At 41.8% G+C, this 17,487-nt stretch overlaps 1 protein-coding gene across 8 annotated transcripts in view; it reads right to left on the reverse strand.

Annotated features, from left to right (window-relative positions):
• EBF1 (EBF transcription factor 1) overlaps positions 1 to 17,487 on the reverse strand; it is a 269,155-nt gene that overhangs the window by 66,521 nt on the left and 185,147 nt on the right. For 4 of the 8 annotated variants that reach the window (XM_038150157.1, XM_038150152.1, XM_038150154.1 and 1 more), the window contains exon 9: positions 2,202 to 2,332. In XM_038150157.1, coding sequence (XP_038006085.1) covers positions 2,202 to 2,332 — 131 coding nt within the window. Of the gene's footprint in view, positions 1 to 2,201; positions 2,336 to 17,487 lie in introns of all 8 variants that reach the window. The other 4 variants (XM_038150156.1, XM_038150151.1, XM_038150153.1 and 1 more) reach the window with 1 other exon arrangement.

Consider the following 17,487-nt stretch of genomic DNA (forward strand, 5'->3'; position numbering starts at 1 on the left):
TGACTAATCTTATTACTGTTTTAGAGAAAGGGAATTGAACTTTAAGTAGATTATACGATTTGCCCAAGGTCCCATGCAAAGTCTGTAGCAAAATGATGCTTAATTTCAATATTAGACTTCAACCCCCAAACCACCTGCAATTATAGCTGAAACTGAAGCTGGAAAAATCCACACGAAAATGCTCTGCAGGACTCATTCTTTTTCTTCAGTCTCTGCTTATCTGGTTTTGTTTGGGATTTTCTGAAGCCCAGTTAAAATTATGTTTTGTTTGGATCCATGAAACAACGGGATGAACTTTAAAATTTGTCCAGAATTCAATGACAAAATAACCTGGCCAAGTTTGCTCATAACTGGGCCTTACTGGCAATTCGGGATGAGCCTGCTCCAGTTTTGTAATGGACTCAGATTCAGAGGTTTGACAGTTCAATTTTATACTCTATTACAGCAAAACAAAAATGTTCTTCTTGAGTACTGAAAATTCCTTAGGCATTTTTAGAAATGGGAAGGCAAATGAAAGAACTTATTTTGTACTTCATAGGTGGCATGTATGTGTAACTTGAATTATTTATAGATCACTATTATTTAGGGATCACTCAGCTCATGCATTTCTGCACTTGTTTACCATGTTTGTCTGCTTCTTTTAGAAAGGATGTTCTTTTGTCCTATATGATTTTTGACTGCTCTCATAGGTTATGAAATGAGAAGCAGTTCTGTAAGAGGGAGGCAGTGAAAGAGTTGCAGCCCATTGCAGCATTCCCACACAACAGACTGGCTTCAGTCCGGACCTCCTCTAACATTATTAATTCCATGACAAGGCCTTGCAACCATCAGCAACAATGTTTTGACCAGCACTCAGTCTCCCGAGATTAGAAATTGACAATTAATGGCTTCCACTAATAAATAGAATCAAGATGTATAATGAAAGATCCAATTCTGCAGCACCAGAATTGGAGCAGTTTCCTCCCAGCCCCTTCACCTTTCCCTGTTAAACGTCTGCAGCCATAATGGCTCAATACTAACACACAAAATGCTTACACTGGGCCCAGGGGGCACTTTCATGATCACATAAGGGCTTCAGAATAGGGCTCATTTATATCTCTTCTTTTCTGGAATGCCCTTTCCTCCACACTTGTCCTCAAGTGGAAGGATGAGAGAGACAGAGAGAGAATAGTGAAGGACATTAGAGAATACTCTTCACATGGAAAAAATGCTGCCATATGTGCAATGGAATCAGTAGGGGGAATGTGCTGGACATAAATTAAGCTGTGCTGTTGATTTAAGCTTTACAGGATGTAAGGTAAAGCATCAGAAGATCCTCTCGCCATTGGGAAGTTACACAGATATTTCAGGGAGGCTGGTTTTTTTTTTCAGTATTAAAATAATGAAAATTACAATTTGTTATTAAATCTCCAAAATGCTTTTAGAAAGCCCTAAGTCTAAAATATAAACCTTTCCTTGGAGCTGTCTCCCTGTGCCAGTGGGGGAACTCTGCCATGGTTTCTACAGCCCTGGCCATGGCCATTGGGGTGATGCTGCCTGGGTTTTAACTTTCCACAGGTTTTTGGGGAATATCAGGCTCCACGATTAATTATGTGCTGGGAAAAGACAGGATTTAAGGAGCTGGGAGAAATAACAACAGCAAAAAAAAAAAAAAATGGATTAGAAACAAGGAAATGGTTCCTGCGAAACTACAGGGGCCCCTGCTAGGTATGAGGAGTCCACTGTGGATACAATGTGGTGCAATGTGGTTTGCTGGTATGCAAATAATATTTACACCAAGTATCCAGGCTTTAGGGATATGCTGTTCAGGGGTGCTGAATTCTGCCATCTCCACTTCATTGAGCTGCAGCTACCAGCAACCAGTTTCCCTGGAAAGTGGGATCACCTAAACATTTGTGTCCTGTGGGCCCTTAGCTATTGTAGTGCTAAACACAGAATTATTCACACAGGCCTTTATCCTCCCCTTTCCTTGGAATAAAATCCACTGAGCTAAATTCTGGGCCAGCCCGAGAAGATGCAAATCCTCCTGGCTGTAATGGGTTCCTGCCACAGGTAAATTTGACTAATTATTTTCATAAAACTGAGCAAGGCAAGGATTCGTGTGTCACATTTGTTGCTGATTTAGCATGTGGCCCAGAGAAAGGACAGGCTGGCTACAAGGAGACAAAGCTGAGAGACGTTAGCTATGAGACAACACCTACCTCACTCCAAACCAGCATGGTGCCGAATATGACCTGTAACCCATCAAAGAAATTGTCTCCTATGATGATGACAGTGGCACCTCCTGTAGTCCATCCTTCACTTGGACTGATGGCTTTGATACATGGTGTAGCTGCTTTTCAACACACATGAAAAAGAGAAGTATTCTGCTGTTAGAACTGGATTTTAATGATAGAAGACGTGAGAAAAATAAAATAAAAGGAGCTTTCATTTCCCCCCCTTACTAACACAAAGATTTCAGCAATCATGTTCTTTACAGTACATATGCATGACCTCAGACTCTATCTTTGGAAGCATTTTTTCCTTAATTAATTTCTGTTTGGTTTTATTATCTGCATTGAAAAAAAAATTTTTTTTAATCCTACATTAACAAAAAATCATAGTATGATGGGCAGAGACCAATTGGAAATCAGGACACATCCCTTTTTTATTGTATATGAAATGCACAAGACCTAAGTTAATAAAACAATCTCCAGTAAGCTTGCTTTATTATCCATCAGAACCCAAACTCACCAAGGAGACTCCCATAAATATTATGGAAAATATTGGCAAAATAAAGAAGGGTGTAACCCCTCAGCATTTCTCTAACTATTCTGCAATCAGATCCAGGTTGTTCAGTATTAAACCATCCTGCCCTGATTAATGCTTTGGCTACTACAAGAAAAAGCAACACCCCACAACCAAAAGCCACAGCTGCCATCCAGTCATTCCAGTTGTATTGCATCTACAGGATAAACAAGATGTGTGTGCAACACATTTTGCCATATCCATGGAGTCTCACAGCCACTTTCTTGGCATTGTATCTACTCAGGGCCTCTGAGAGGATGTTGAAAACTCAAGTGCTGCTCAAATCTTGGACTAAGAGCTTCTGGTTTAAGACTTTGTAAGCAGAAGCAGCTCAAACATTGGTGGGCTGGGGCAGTATAAACATTCACACATTGATTCTCCTCCTCTGCAGCACAGGGGCACCTTGGAATTTAACAGAGCTGAAGCAACAGAAATAACATTTCTGTAAAAATAGGCAGAAAGCCCTGGGTAACTCCACTCCTGCTCCTCCACAATGCTATGGAGTCTAAGTGTGGTCACACAGGTTGATGGAAAGAAGCAACTTCACCCAAGATGCTACCAACTTTTCCTAGCATGAGATGAGAACATGGCACTGGTAACATTAGATAACATTTTAAGTAAAGCAGGCACCTCAACAATTTTGTTACTCATGGAAAACAGGTCCAAGGAGCTGCATAACTCCACCAGCCAACCTCAGTGCTGGAAAGAATGATTTTTTCCCGCAGATATGAAGCCAGAGGGAAGAGGCTGCACTGCAAACTCAGGAATAGGTGCCACTGCCCAATTTTAGGGTTGGTGGCGTTTGGCTGTGAATTGGTACTTGAGGGAAAGGCTGATTAATTTGGTAACTTTGATTATTTGATGATGTACTCAAGGAAGAGCACTCAGGCACTTCCTCAGGTAAGGACTTCGTAGGAAGATGGGGATATTAAAGCCACTGTGGGTTAGCACCATCCAGGATAAAACCCTTACCCTCATGAGTTACTCAGCATGGCAGTGTAGTGAGTTACTTAACAAGGCTCAGCCCCTGTCCTAAATTCTTCTAATTGTAAAGACAGGAAATTAATTCATTCACAGAAGCCTAATTCAAAATGCTCCAGACATAAAGTGCTAAAGAGACCCCGTGCATCTTTATGATTCCTCGGTGAAGTTCTGGTTGGTTGGAGCGGTTTGCAAGAGCCAGTGTGGCTGCTGGGAAGCTCCTTCCCCCCAGCCCCTGGGCAGGGTGGGTGGGTGGGGAGCTGGGAAGCAGGAGGGAGCTGGGAAGGGAGCAGTTGAGTCACCCTGAGCAGTGTTTCTGTGAGCACTGCTCCAGCCTCATGCCACTGGTGGTGGCAGGCACAGATGGGGAGCAAACAGACCCCAGCCCTACCTACAAAAGGTTGCAAGTGTCAGAACAAACTTTTCCACTACTTAAGCTGACGGGGATGCCAGCTCCAGGCAAAAACACAAACAGGCAGAAAAAAAATCATTACCCTACTCCAAACTTGGCAGAGTACAGCCATTAACTTTTACATGAGCTAACAAAAGAAACATCCTGACATTACCGTCACGAAAACGTAGCGCGCACACAGAAGTAACTTCAATATGTTTAATTTGGATTCAAATTACTTGCATAAAACTCTGCATAAAAACCACTGAGATGTCCAAAAGCAAATGCTTTCCCTTCAGCCAAGCTCACAGCAACAGATTTACAGTGAAAGCAGCTTTTCAAAATGCCATCTAGCTCTTTCACAGAGTCAAACTTTTTCATAAATAAAAATTAAAATCCCTTCCAAATTACACCCTTTCCAGTATTCCCAGTTGATTGTGGACACATACCCCCCACAACAAAACCCAGAGATAATCAGTTTCCCATGTGTCAGAGAATGAGCTACTTTTCTTAAAGACTACAAGCAACATTTTTTTTTCCTAAATACCAGTGAATAAAAACTATTTGAGACCATAAGCCATTAACAGAAAACATATGCAGTCTTTGCTGAAAGGGTTGTCAAGCACTGGAAGAGGCTGCCCAGGGAAGTCACCATCCCTAGAGGTATTTAAAAGCCATGTAGATGTGGCACTTGGGGACATGGTTCAGTGGTGGGCTTGGCAGTGCTGGGTTTAGAGTTGGACTCAATCTTGGACCTTCTTTCCAACATAAATGACTCCACAATTGAAAATTATAGATTCAAGTAATCTTTAAAGTGAGTGCAAGATACTCTTGTGCAGTTACAGGACCCCACAAAAAAAGTCCTTGCTCTTTATGTTGGGATGTTCTTTGTGCTCCCTACATTGCACTCAGAGATTCAAGTTGCTTCCCGGTCTGTGCTGCCTCATGCATTTGATTCTAGTATTTTATGAATGTATTTGCTTCATATCAAAAACATGCCAAGTCCCATCCATGGGAGCCAGGGGGACTGAGGGCAGACACTCAGGGCTCTGTGCTGAGCTAGGGCTGTGAGTTCTTCACTGGGACACTCTCACCTGCAAAGCCACTGTGACCAACAGCACCTGGCATCTTATTGAAATATGTAGAAATTGTGCTGAATCAGTGCCTCATCAAACCTGCTGGCAGTAGCCCAGGACATCTCCTCTGAGGATAAAGTCAGGACATGGTGATTTAATCACCAGGGCAGGATGATGCCCTTTGCAGGCCCAGCCTGAGATGGAGCGAGAGCACTGTGCATTCCCAGAAGATTTCATTATTTTCCCATGTCACAAAAAATAGAGGGACTACCCAGCTTTCCCCACACAACTTCCCCTATTTTAAAGTGCAAGTGTCTGTGAAGGTTGGAAGGGCTGCAGGAGGAGCTGCCCAGCCAGACAAGTGGCTCTAAAGGGCTGCATCCCAAGGAAGACGTGCTGAGGGAGGCATCCAGACTGCTACCTGTTTTTGAGGGCACAAACCATGTTTATACAATGACATATTTGCAATAACCAGTGTCATTCAGGACGCTGCTCTGTCTAAAACTTTGCCCTTCCCAGGCCCTTTGCTTGAGGCACCAAAGAGGATGGAATTGGGTCTCGTTGGCAGCATCACCACAGGTAACACTGGGAGGGGGCAAGGCAATGACCTCAGCTCTATTTCTGCCCCTGGTACAAATGTCTGGCCAGCTCAGGCCCTCAGCTCTTCATACCTCTGCTCTTAATCACTTGGCAACTTTCAAAGCACTGTCTGGAAGGTGTTTACTTCTGTGCAACCCTAGGAAAACAGAGCTAGGCAGAATAATCTTTTCACTAGAGGCCTTGATTTTTCTACATTCTGTTTTGGTCAGAAGACAAACCAAATTTTTTCTTTTTTTTCCAGAATGCCAAGTTCTAGAATCTCTACCTGGAATCAACTATAACACTTTTCAGTACCTCCAAGAAAAACAAAATGTTTTGTTTCAAAATATTATCACTTCTCATACCCTTCTGTAACCCCAAAGCATCATTTCTGAAATGGTGTTTTTAAAACAAATAGAAAAAAAGGTTACATAAAATTTAGCTTTTTCTGTAGAAAAAGTATTTTTAGTCAAAATCTGAAGCTTTCCTGATAACAAAATACAGTGAAGTACTTTAAACCAGTCCTAATCAAGGCAGTGAAGTATACATGATTGATAACATGAACAGACTTTGAGTCCGGGGAAGAATTATAACAAAAAAAAAGTTCTCATTCCTACATAGATGAACTTTTCTCTTGTTTTTGTCGAATGAACAGCTGGAAGCCAACTACAGTAACAACCAAAGAGTTTGGTAGCCCAGCTATCAGACAGGCTTTTCAGACCCTTTGGTGTGAGTGTGTCACATTCATTGTGTTTTCTCAGAACATCTGGGCTGAGGGAAAACATGCCCCTCTAGCTGCAGCAGGACCCTGCAGCTCCTCACTGAAGGTGATGTGGCCACATCCTCCACCTGCTGAAATGGCCTGAGGGTTGGGAGCCTCAATGAGCTGCTCTCCTTCTTTGCACAACACCAGGGCAAGTCAGAGCCCACCCGTGACACATCCCACGTGCTGCTCCCGTGGGCCAGGCTCACAGACAGAGGTGGCAGAGGAGGTTCTGCAATCCCAAACTTACTGAGGCCACTGGGAATCCTACCACTGACTTCAAAGCTAAGGGCTCTATCAATAAATGTTGAGGATTTATGAGCAAAAACCTTAATGGCTCCAAGGAAAACAACGTTCTTATGAAATGTTCGTTTTTCTCAATGTACACGCTGTTAAAATCTTATCACCTCCCATACAAAGGATGGCAGGTACCCACTCCAGCACATGGAGAGCAAAAAAGGAAAAGTTTTTTGTTGTGTGCTGCGTGTGCCGGTGTGTTCCTGTGTTCCCACACTTCCAAGCTACTGATACACAGGGATTTTTCTTCCCTCAAACTGTGACAATAAAATGATTACCCCGCCACAGTTTAGCATAATGGTTCAGAAACGCTCGTGGCATATTGCAGAGTTAAAGTGGAAATTATTAGGTAGCTCTTCTTTGTTATAATAATGATCACTCCACAAATAAAAGCTCTTCTCCCAAAGGTACTGCAAGGCACAAAATGCTAATTCTGAAGATTATGTGTGCGCTTTTATTAAATATTACTCTGCCCTGTCTGTTTGAGGGCTTCACTGCTCTGATTGTTTTATGAGTGCCATGTTAATGTCAGCCCCATCTTGCTAGCAGCAGGCACACATTTTAGCTTTTGTATGAGAGTTGATCAAAGGCCACGTGCTGAGGGAATTGCTGAGAAAACACGGACAAGCGATAAAAATCTAACAGATTAATTGGTTTAAATTTCATTTCAGGGCGTTGAACTTTGGCTCAGGACACAAGTACTACACTACCAGTCAGGGCCTAATTACCACATTTCCAATTTGCCTCTGAACAATGCTTGGCAGGGAGAATAATAACAGTACTAATAATACTAATAACAATAACAATAATAATAACAACAATAATAATAACTAAACAACAGCAACAACGTCTCCTCTTAGCTTCTTGTACACGTTTAACAACTAACTTTTTGTGCAGGCAATTTCAGGAGGAAATTCCTCTCCCCCACCACCACCCACCTGCCTCCTGAGCATTTCTACCTGCCTCAAACAGCACCTGATGACAGAAGAAATAACAGACAGCCTCAGGAGCATCTGAATGTACAGAATCAATAATCTACCAACTGCAGCCCCTCACAAACACACACTGGACGTTTCATACTCTTAATTAGGGACCTGCATTTCTAAACAGAGATAGCTTTTTATCCTCCAACAGAAATGATCTGTTCCACTGATAGAAAACAGAGGCCGGAGGGGAAAAAACATATTTACCACAAAGTTTATGGGTGGCCTTGGAATAAGGGTTAATTGAGCTTAGAGGTAAATGTTCACTGAGGTGAATTAGTGGGATGCACAGCTATCAGCAGGGCTCTGGGACTGCTCCTATTTAGCTTCTGAAATGTATTTGCTCTATGATTAATATCCAGTTTGTGCTGGTGACTGTAAGAATGACCTTGCCTGCAGTTTTTATCATGAAGTGTGGTTTCATCCTCTATTATTCCATAGATGAGGCTCTGACAACAGTTGCTGCATCACAACAGGAGTTTAAATGATAGGGCACATGCTTTTATTTTTCTTCTCTCTAAGAGTATTGTGACACGCAAAGAGAGTTGCATAAAGGCAGTTAAAACTGAGAATTAAGAGGAACAGGGAATTTATGTCTTATCTTAGAGGAAGTACTGAAAATATCTGGAATTTAATTGAATTTTCCTTTTTTTTTTCCTTGGGTAAAACCTAATTCCAGGCTAAATAAATAAATGAGCCACAGATTAACCCACAGTTTATGGGTCTGATCCTGCAACCCGTTAAATGCTTTCAGCAAACAACTGACTTTTCAGAATATCAACACAAATCAGTTTTAAGCACTCAAAACCATAACTTATGGAAGTTGTGATTCAACAAACCACTCAAGCAAGTGCTTAAAAACCCCACTGAAGAAGTTGCAGGATAAGGAACTCAATTTTTTAAGTTAGTTGGGCCCTGTGAAAAGCTCCCAAGAGCTGGGCAGTGGATACAGAACTGGGGCTCCCATTTCACAACAGCCTTGGGACATGTGTGGACGCCCCCTGTGCAGGGCAGGGCCCATCCAGCCTCACATGAGGACCAGCAGCAGCACAGCCAGCACAGCAATGGCAGCACCTTGGCCTCAGGACTCAGCACTAATTCTGGACTTTTTCCAATTTAAAAGAATAAACCAAATAGTTTTTGAGTTGATCTGGGCTGTTTAGTTGAGTGGGGAGAGGGATTGTTTGGGTTTTGGGTGGTTTTGTTTTCACCTAAATAATATCCTCATTCCTGAGAAGTGGGAATTGTCAGGCTGCTCACTACTCTGAGCATGTTGAAAGAGTGAACCCTAAAAATTCTGTCTGCCCAGGCATGGTGCTATTCCAGGCTGGTTTGTGGGGCAGTGCTGGGGCTGGCATCCAGTACAGACAGCTGAAAGCAACTGAAGATTATGAAACCAGCCTGGATGGGGAAAAGTCCTCAGTACCAGCCTAAAGGACACTTCAGGGAAAGGGAATGTGGCAGAGCTTTTATGTATTTTACTGGAGCATTAAATCTTCACTCTTAAGCTAAACAATGAGTTTGCTGCTTATCTGGGTAAAGTGATGATCTTCCTGCCTTCCTTTTGCGTCTCGAGCCGGCTCCACGGCCCATTCTCTGCTGACAATGAGCAGCTGCTGTGCAGGAAACAGGGCAGCAGAGGTTTCCCCCTGGAGCAGATAACTCCTGCAGCTTTGTGCGACACAGGCACGAGGATGTGGTGCCCTGCTCCTCGATATTTGGGGGTTTCAGCATACGCAAGCCTTAAAGATTACAGCACCCTGCCAAAAATGGCAACCTCCTCCCGGTCCTTCATGACATCTGCACTGGGTGAAATCACTGAACCAAAAATACCCGCGCTGTGCAATCCCTCCAGGCTGGGGGAAGGGAAGGAAGGGAAGGGAAGGGAAGGAAGGTTGCATTTTTTCTGTTTTCCAGCAGTGAAATTAAAGGTCTTGGCTGTGATTTTTCTGCCGAACGTTTTGGATGCACGGTTCCCATTAATGGGAAATGAAAATGTAAATTACCTGGGATAATATTCCACCTACAATCAATACTTAAGCCAGTGTTTCTCTTTTATCCTTGCTGATGCCTCAGCTAGCAAAGTTACATTTCATGGAGTCCTCTGTGTTTCTCTTTCCTTAATGATTTCCAAAGCTCTCAGTTGTTGATCAGTGCCTGAAAAATGACTGCATGGAAAAAGGAGGCAATCCAGAATAATGAGAGACCTGTTACAAAAAAAATCTGCTCTGTATTTTACTTACAACATTTCCATAAAATAATAATTTAGTTATCTCTGTATGATTGCAAGAAATGTATGTTCATTCATTCTCTTAAACCCTTTCACATCACAGAGGAAGTTCTGGGCTTATTTGGGTTATTTTTTGTTTTACTTTAGGAGCTACCTCCTACTTTCCAAAAATTAATAAAACAGTCTGAGTCCTTAGTATCTCCCTGCAAGTCAGTAAAACTTGACCTCCAAAGAAAGGTCTGTCATGTCTGTTTGGCAAATAATAAATTCCCCAAGAAAAATACAATGTTACAAACCCACTTAAAATTATGTTAAATTAAACGTATAGGTTCAACCTAAACATTTATATATATAAACAATACAGGTATTATTCTTCTTGAAAAATATATCTGCACTCTCTCTAAATAGATATATTTCAAGAAGCCTAACAGCTTTATTGTCAATTTTTTTGATGTGCTGCTCTGATTTTTTTATTCCTAGGAAATTTTGGGCTGGCTTTAAGCTCTAATTTTTGCCCCTGAATTGCAGGACTTTTATTTTGAGTCAGCCATGACTTTGGCCAAACATTGCTAAACTAGTGCCTGCCCCTCAGCTTCAGCACTCCCTGTGCTCTTGAGCAGCTCAGATGCTCAGGGATGCACAGACTGGGTCAGGAGGAAAACCAGACATCCAAGAATATTGCACAGGGTCTTTCAAATCTTGGCATCACCTCCAGCTCCACAACAGGGGATGGGTTTGCTCAGACCTCAACACCAAAGCAGTGACTGCTCTGCTCCCCCAGGGATGCACAGACATATTTTGATCCCCCAAGTGAGATAAATGTTTTACCATGAGCCCCCAAATTATTGCACCTCTATTCCTTCAGCAGTTCCTTCACCCCATGGTGTCACTTGCAGAGGAACGCTAACAGTGTGGGAAAGCCAAAGGCAATAAACACCATGTAGGGGACTGAGGTGTGACACATGGATGGGATTGCTGTATCTGAGTGTGGGCTCCAAAATTTTCTTAATAAAGCAGTAAAAAAAAAATTCGTATCTGCCTTTCCCATTGCAATTTCAATGGCTTTCCACCATCAACCTCCCTTATGCAGTTATGGAGCCCAGCTAAGTCACTATGACTACTTTAAAAACAATAGGCACGTCCAGAAAGGAGACTGCATCTGGTTAAGTGCACTGAAGTTTAAAAATAGTTGTACTGATGCAATTTCTGGGTGAGGATGGAGGCAACCTTGCGAATGGAAGCCCAAAATGAGTACTATAAATCAGACCTAAAAGTTTGTCCAAAAAACATCTCTGCATAGTTTGCATACTCCAAAACATACTTAATTTAACTGACTGGTCCTTCATGATCCAACAAAGAATTTTATATTTGCTAAATGTTAACCCTGTGCTTTACTGCTTTGCTGAACCCCAACCTAACAGAAGGGCAGCTGGGTACAATTTCAAAATTCCTAGTTTGTTTTACCACCAATCTGGTCCTGTTTCCTCAGTTTCATTTTCTATCAGTACCTTAACAAAACAGTAAGTCCCTCATAGTAAATCTCCCTAGAGTCAGAACATGGGACCAGACAAAATCCTGTAAGGTGCAACAGGCTCAGCATCCAGAGCACAACAGGGCTGAGCCTTGATGCTCCAACACCCACTGGTACATTATGGCTACACTGGCAAGGTTCAGTGAGTGACACACAGAAACTACTCTAGATGAAACATAGAATTCAATCTAAATCTAAATTCTCACTGCCGAACTAAATACTAGTATCAATTACATTTTTATGACATTTTTCACTATCACAAAGAAAAAACCAGAACCCCACATCCCTCAAATTAACCCCTTCCCCGCGATATTACACAACGCAACAATCAGAAATTCACCTGAGATGGATTCTACAGGAAACAAAGAATTTATTTTCCTGATAAAAACAAAATCCAACCAATATTAATTTTTAGCTGGGGTGTCTTTGTTCAGCAGAATTGAGAAAGTCTGCCCACAACAGAGAGCTCACAGTAATCGTCTTTCAGAAACAAGAACAACCCGTGCAGAAACACAAAGCAGTTCTGCCAGGGACAGGGAGTGCCTGCAATCCAGTTTCTTCAAGGGAAATTCAAGTACCCTAAGAGTTCTTATTCCTCATCTGATTTCTCTCACAAATCACAGGCTCTCTAATGCAATTTTCTGGAGTCTGAGAATCATAAAGTCAAATATGAACAAGTCTAGTGGAAAATCTGTGACGCTAATCTTGGCCTACGCTGTACTTTTAACAGGCACTGAATTTGTGCACCGGATTATCCAGATGGCCATACAGGAATCATCCTGATAGGATTAAACCTTTGTGCTGAACTCTGCTCCATCTGTTCTGGGAGCTTTGCCTATCGCTATCGGAATACGAATGCTCAGCCTAGGTCCAACACCACGACTGAAAGCACCCGTTTACCACACACACACACACACACACGTGTACATGTGCACACACAGCTCCCCAAGTGCTTCATTAGTAACGTGAGATGAAGTTACCCCAAAGTTTACCACTAAAGAAACATATTGGTTTTATTACTCGTTTGAAGAACAAAGCGCGCTATATCTAAATTCAAACAAAAGAGCGTTTTTGTTGTTGTTCTGGGACTTGTTCAATTCATTAAACCATAATACTGCCATAAATTTATAGATGAAGGCATGACTAAACATAAAGCAGCAAGGCTCTTCATCTTTGAGATCTATTAGTGTATGAGGATGTATGACACAGTCGCACTTTGAAGATGTCATGGTTAAATATTTCAGATTAAAAAACAGCCAGCAACAAAACACATGCGTGCACACAGCACTGGTAGCTGCTCTTTGCAGCTTGATCTAGTCACAGCCCAAGAACAGAAAAGTAATAATCTGTCCCAGTAAAAGTAAAGCTTATTCCCATTAATGTTTCTTTCTGCTTTTATTATCTATTAATGACAGTCTCCTGCATTCATTGTTGCAGCCTGCCAGATGCAGCAAAGATCCATATTCATCACATGCAAGAATTGTGCTCGGGCTGTCTCTGGCAGGTCACATAGAGCTGCCAATGGAGGGACCAAGGTCCGATGCACGGCCTCGGGTTTTCAGGCCCTGGGCCAAGGGGAAAGGTAGGTATCCTGGCTATTCTGCAGGAAAAGCATCCCAGTGATCAGAGGGTTTAGCTAAATGTCTGTTCTGGCCAGAAATACTCGGAAAACTAATGAATATCTGGGATGGAAAGGGTGGATACACAAATTAATTAATATTATTGTTATATCATTATATAATTAATAATAAAAGTAATAATAATATTTTATTATTGCTATTAGATTCAGCAACGCAATATAATCCCCATCCCCTGTTTGTGATGGCAGTGGGACAGAGATGGAGGCAACATAAGCTGCACTGCATTTCAAGCAGCAGCCACGACTGTGTTGCATAGACTGAGACCCCCTTGTCTCTGCTGTGCTGTGTCTCTCAGACTGTTCCTTCCTCTGTTCTTTGTGCTGCTCCGAGTGCAGGGTCAGGCACCCCCTCCCAGTCATTTAGGCTTTACTTGCGAAAACATAAGCATAAAATTATATTTATAGTTCATAGTATCTGTCCAGTAATGACACCACATAAAACCAGCACGCTGAAAATCTGAGTGAATACTTTGGACTCGAGCCTACAAATGCTTAGAGAAGTTGTTCTTTCAATGTCTCTGATAAAGTCATGCTAGGTTTTTATTTATTTATTTAGGGCTGCATTCAGACCACCTACCTCAGGCATTGCAGCCTGTCAAACGTCAGACTCTAGCTCTGGCTGGGTGAGTCAGCCTGCCTAAATTAGGATCCTCTTTCTGCTATACAATAAGCAGAAATGGGAAGACACCTCTGCAAGCCTGGAGACCCCGGGAGCTCCGTGCTGGCTCAGGAAAGTACCAAGGGATCTCAGCAAGACGATAGCATAGGTAAGGAGCAGCCAGAAGCAGCCTCATAAAAATATTTGGCAGCTGATATTGAGCAGGCACCTGACTCTGGGCTTTCCTGCAGGCACCTCTGCTCAAGCTCAGGGCTGAAGGAGGAGGTAGCACTCACTGTCACCTTCAGGGTCGCAATCCCAGGAAAAGAGTAATTTTCCCCAAAGGGCCCCTAATCACAGTAGCTTTACCTTTCAGTATCTCAGAGAGCCAAACATGGTCAGAAATATTTCTTTCACCCTCTCTTCTTCTCCTCAAAGAGCCCAGGGAGCTGAGCAATGGTCTCACCTGAAGGTCCTGCAGGAAAGTGCTGTGACCTCAAACCCCAACCCGTGCACTAATGCTGCGGCTGGAAAGATGAGCAGTGCTGTGGTCAGGCAGAATTTGCTCCGAGTGCTGGCCTTCCCTCTGGTTACGGATCAGGTAACACCAAACCTATGAATTCCATATGCAAGCCCTGGTTTTCAGGGAACAGCAACACGAGCTGCCTGTTCAGCCTCCAGCAGTGGGGAGAGATCCAGCACTCCGCTGCCATTTCATAACTCAGGAGGGACCTCTGTGGGAAAAGCCCTTTGCTTTTTCATGGGATAGATACTGAACCTCTGAGAAAGCTGCTACAAAACCATAATGATATGGTATTAACCAAACATAATTAATTCTGAACTTCCTTATGCTCCCAGTGCTAACAGGCACTTCAAGGGCAGTACAGCAAACAGCACACAGGTTCCTGCAGCACCTGGGACCAGGTTTTTGGAAGCATCCACCAATCCAATGATTCCAGTAAGCAACTAATGGAAATTTCAGAGTACTTCACAGACAGCTAGAAATTCTGTAGCCAGAGTTGTAAGAATCCCACTAAACACCCACCTGCAGCTTTAGGCACCTTGGTGCTTTAAAATTTTGGCTTTAGGTCCAAGAATTCCCCCAAAAAAATTCCTTAGGGATACCTATGCTCTTGGATGGCCACTTGTCTCACAAAAAATGGATCAGAAGTTTAGAAAATCCCAAATATCCACATCATAAAGGATGGTATCCCTTTAAGCGTTTCACTATGGCCATTGTACCTTAACTTACACATCTAAATGTTTGGATTACTTTTGAGAAATAACCTTAAACTTCTACATTTCAGACAAGTTTTTCATGAAACTTTATTCTTGATCTTTTTAATAAACTTCCTAAGCCCATTTGCTTTGCTCAGTGAGGTCATAAACCAGCACTGCTTATAATACAGTCACTTTCACGCTAAGGATTTGTTTTGTCACAAAGAGAACTATAAATTCATGGAATGAAGGTGGAAAGCAGAAAGGACTAATTGTGACACACGAAGCTTTCTGGTTATGCTCAGCAAACAGTTTGGGCTAAGATTTTAAAATCCACTTTATGAAGTTGTACTACTGGCTTTAATGAAAGCACACTTTTTGCAATGCCATACACTCCCAAAAATCTTGTACTCTGGATTTGGGCCAAACACAAAGCCTTTCTTCATTCCAATATTAATTATTAGTAGCTTATTTTTTATTCTTTGCTACTAAACATTAATAACTTTCAAATAGCAAACCAGATTAGAATAACAACTCCAAACATCCCACCCTGGTGGGCTCCATTTTCTGCATCAGTGTCCTGGTTTATGCTATTAACTCATTTCCTTGCATGTGGAGGAGCCTTGTCAAATACTTATTTTTCTGGGGAAACACTTGGCAGAGAGAGACTTGAATGCTCACTCCAATCCTCCCTCAGTTCAGTGACAAGATGAGTTCATTACTTGTGAAGTTTTCTAAACTGAATATTCTAAATGACAGTTTTGTGGAAAATTTTCAGCTAACCAAACCTTTAATCCTGAGATTGTTATCACTGAGTTGAGTCACAGCTTTGGACATAAGTTTCATGGGAGCAAAGACCTTTTATAACCACTGATTGCTTTGGGGTATTTAAACACTGGTGTGCTCAACATGAAACATTTGGAAGTGTCCAGATACCTGCAAACTGCTGTGAACACCATTTTCTTTGAAAATCATGACATTTTATAACATCCAGATGAATTCTCAAAAAATCACTAATTTTTGGCCTTCAACTTCCCAACCACAATTCACAAAATTATTTTCCTTCGAAATTTGCCCAAAACAGCAGGGGAATGGAGTCAAAAAAGTATCTTTTCCCACCGTAACACCAATAAAGCATTTCTTACAATGAAAACGATAAATTAGAGAAATTTGTTCAGAAATAATATTAATCATACCACAATAACGTGATGTTTTGTCATTTCCTGGTGTGCCCATTTTAGAAGGTTGGGAAAATAACGCCTGGCAAAACTTCACTGCCACAGTGGAGTGTCTCTCAAACATTTCTCCATCTCTAAAGTCATTCTTGTCCCCATGATACCATTGTATTTGTGACATGGTGGCCAGCAAAGCAAATTAAAATGTAACGAATACTCATAATCTCATATTAATATTCATTTCTTATTTGAGTGCTGCTGAATGTTCCCCTGTTCTGGTACCTGGGAAGTTTCTGCCAAACAGGGGAGTTAAGCTCTTTCTACTTGCATGACTCTATTCCAGTTCCTCTGAGGTCTGGAGAGAAATCTCAAACCTTCAGCAAAGGGTTGGTCAAGCTCTCCAAATAAGAGTCAACACTTAATGGTGGTTGGAGAATTTCCATCTGAACTTTCCTCCCTTATGGATCTGCTGTAACAAAACAGTTTTTTCTGTGCAAATCTGTATGAAAATTCAATGCAGTTTTCCCCATGTTTTCTCCTTTTTGCAATTTTGGGAGCACAGTTCTGAAAGCTCCTCAGGGAAATTCACAAAAAGCTCTCTATCTTCATCCAGGTACTATTTTTCCATGAATTCATGACATCCTCGTAACAATAGAGGGTAACAACATATCACAGCTTGACATCCCTTAGATATTGGTGGGGAAGGGCTGTTTGGGGGCATTTTATTTATTTATTTATTTGAAAAACATAAAGGACAGCTGCTCATGGGTAGAAACTGACACATCTTGTCTTTGTAAAATTGAGGTGTTTCCCATTCCCAATTTCCTTTCTCAATTAAACATGACCCTAAACCTCTGATAAGTGACTGTCAAGGGAAAATCCTTTCTAACTGGGGCAATTGGAGTATTCAATTTTGCCTTTTCAGAAGATACTTCCATGGACATTATGTAACAGCAATCCTTTCATTAATGACAAGAATACCTCAAATGGCATCTTCTAAGAATCCTGCAGAAGTGTTAGCACAAATACGTTATACAATAATGTTTAAAAACCAAAAAACCCCACAAACTCTAACCTCCAACTTCATGCAATAGCTACACTCTAATGGAAGAACTAAAATTCTGGAATCTGCTTGCCTAAACTAGCCATTAAAAATCCATTTTCATTGTTTAAATCTTGTTTTCGTTTAGCCACGGACTAAAAATAAATTTTGAAAGATCAGAATTGCTGCAGCCAGAT

Source organism: Motacilla alba, chromosome 13 (assembly GCF_015832195.1).
Source record: "Motacilla alba alba isolate MOTALB_02 chromosome 13, Motacilla_alba_V1.0_pri, whole genome shotgun sequence".
Lineage (NCBI taxonomy): Eukaryota > Metazoa > Chordata > Aves > Passeriformes > Motacillidae > Motacilla > Motacilla alba.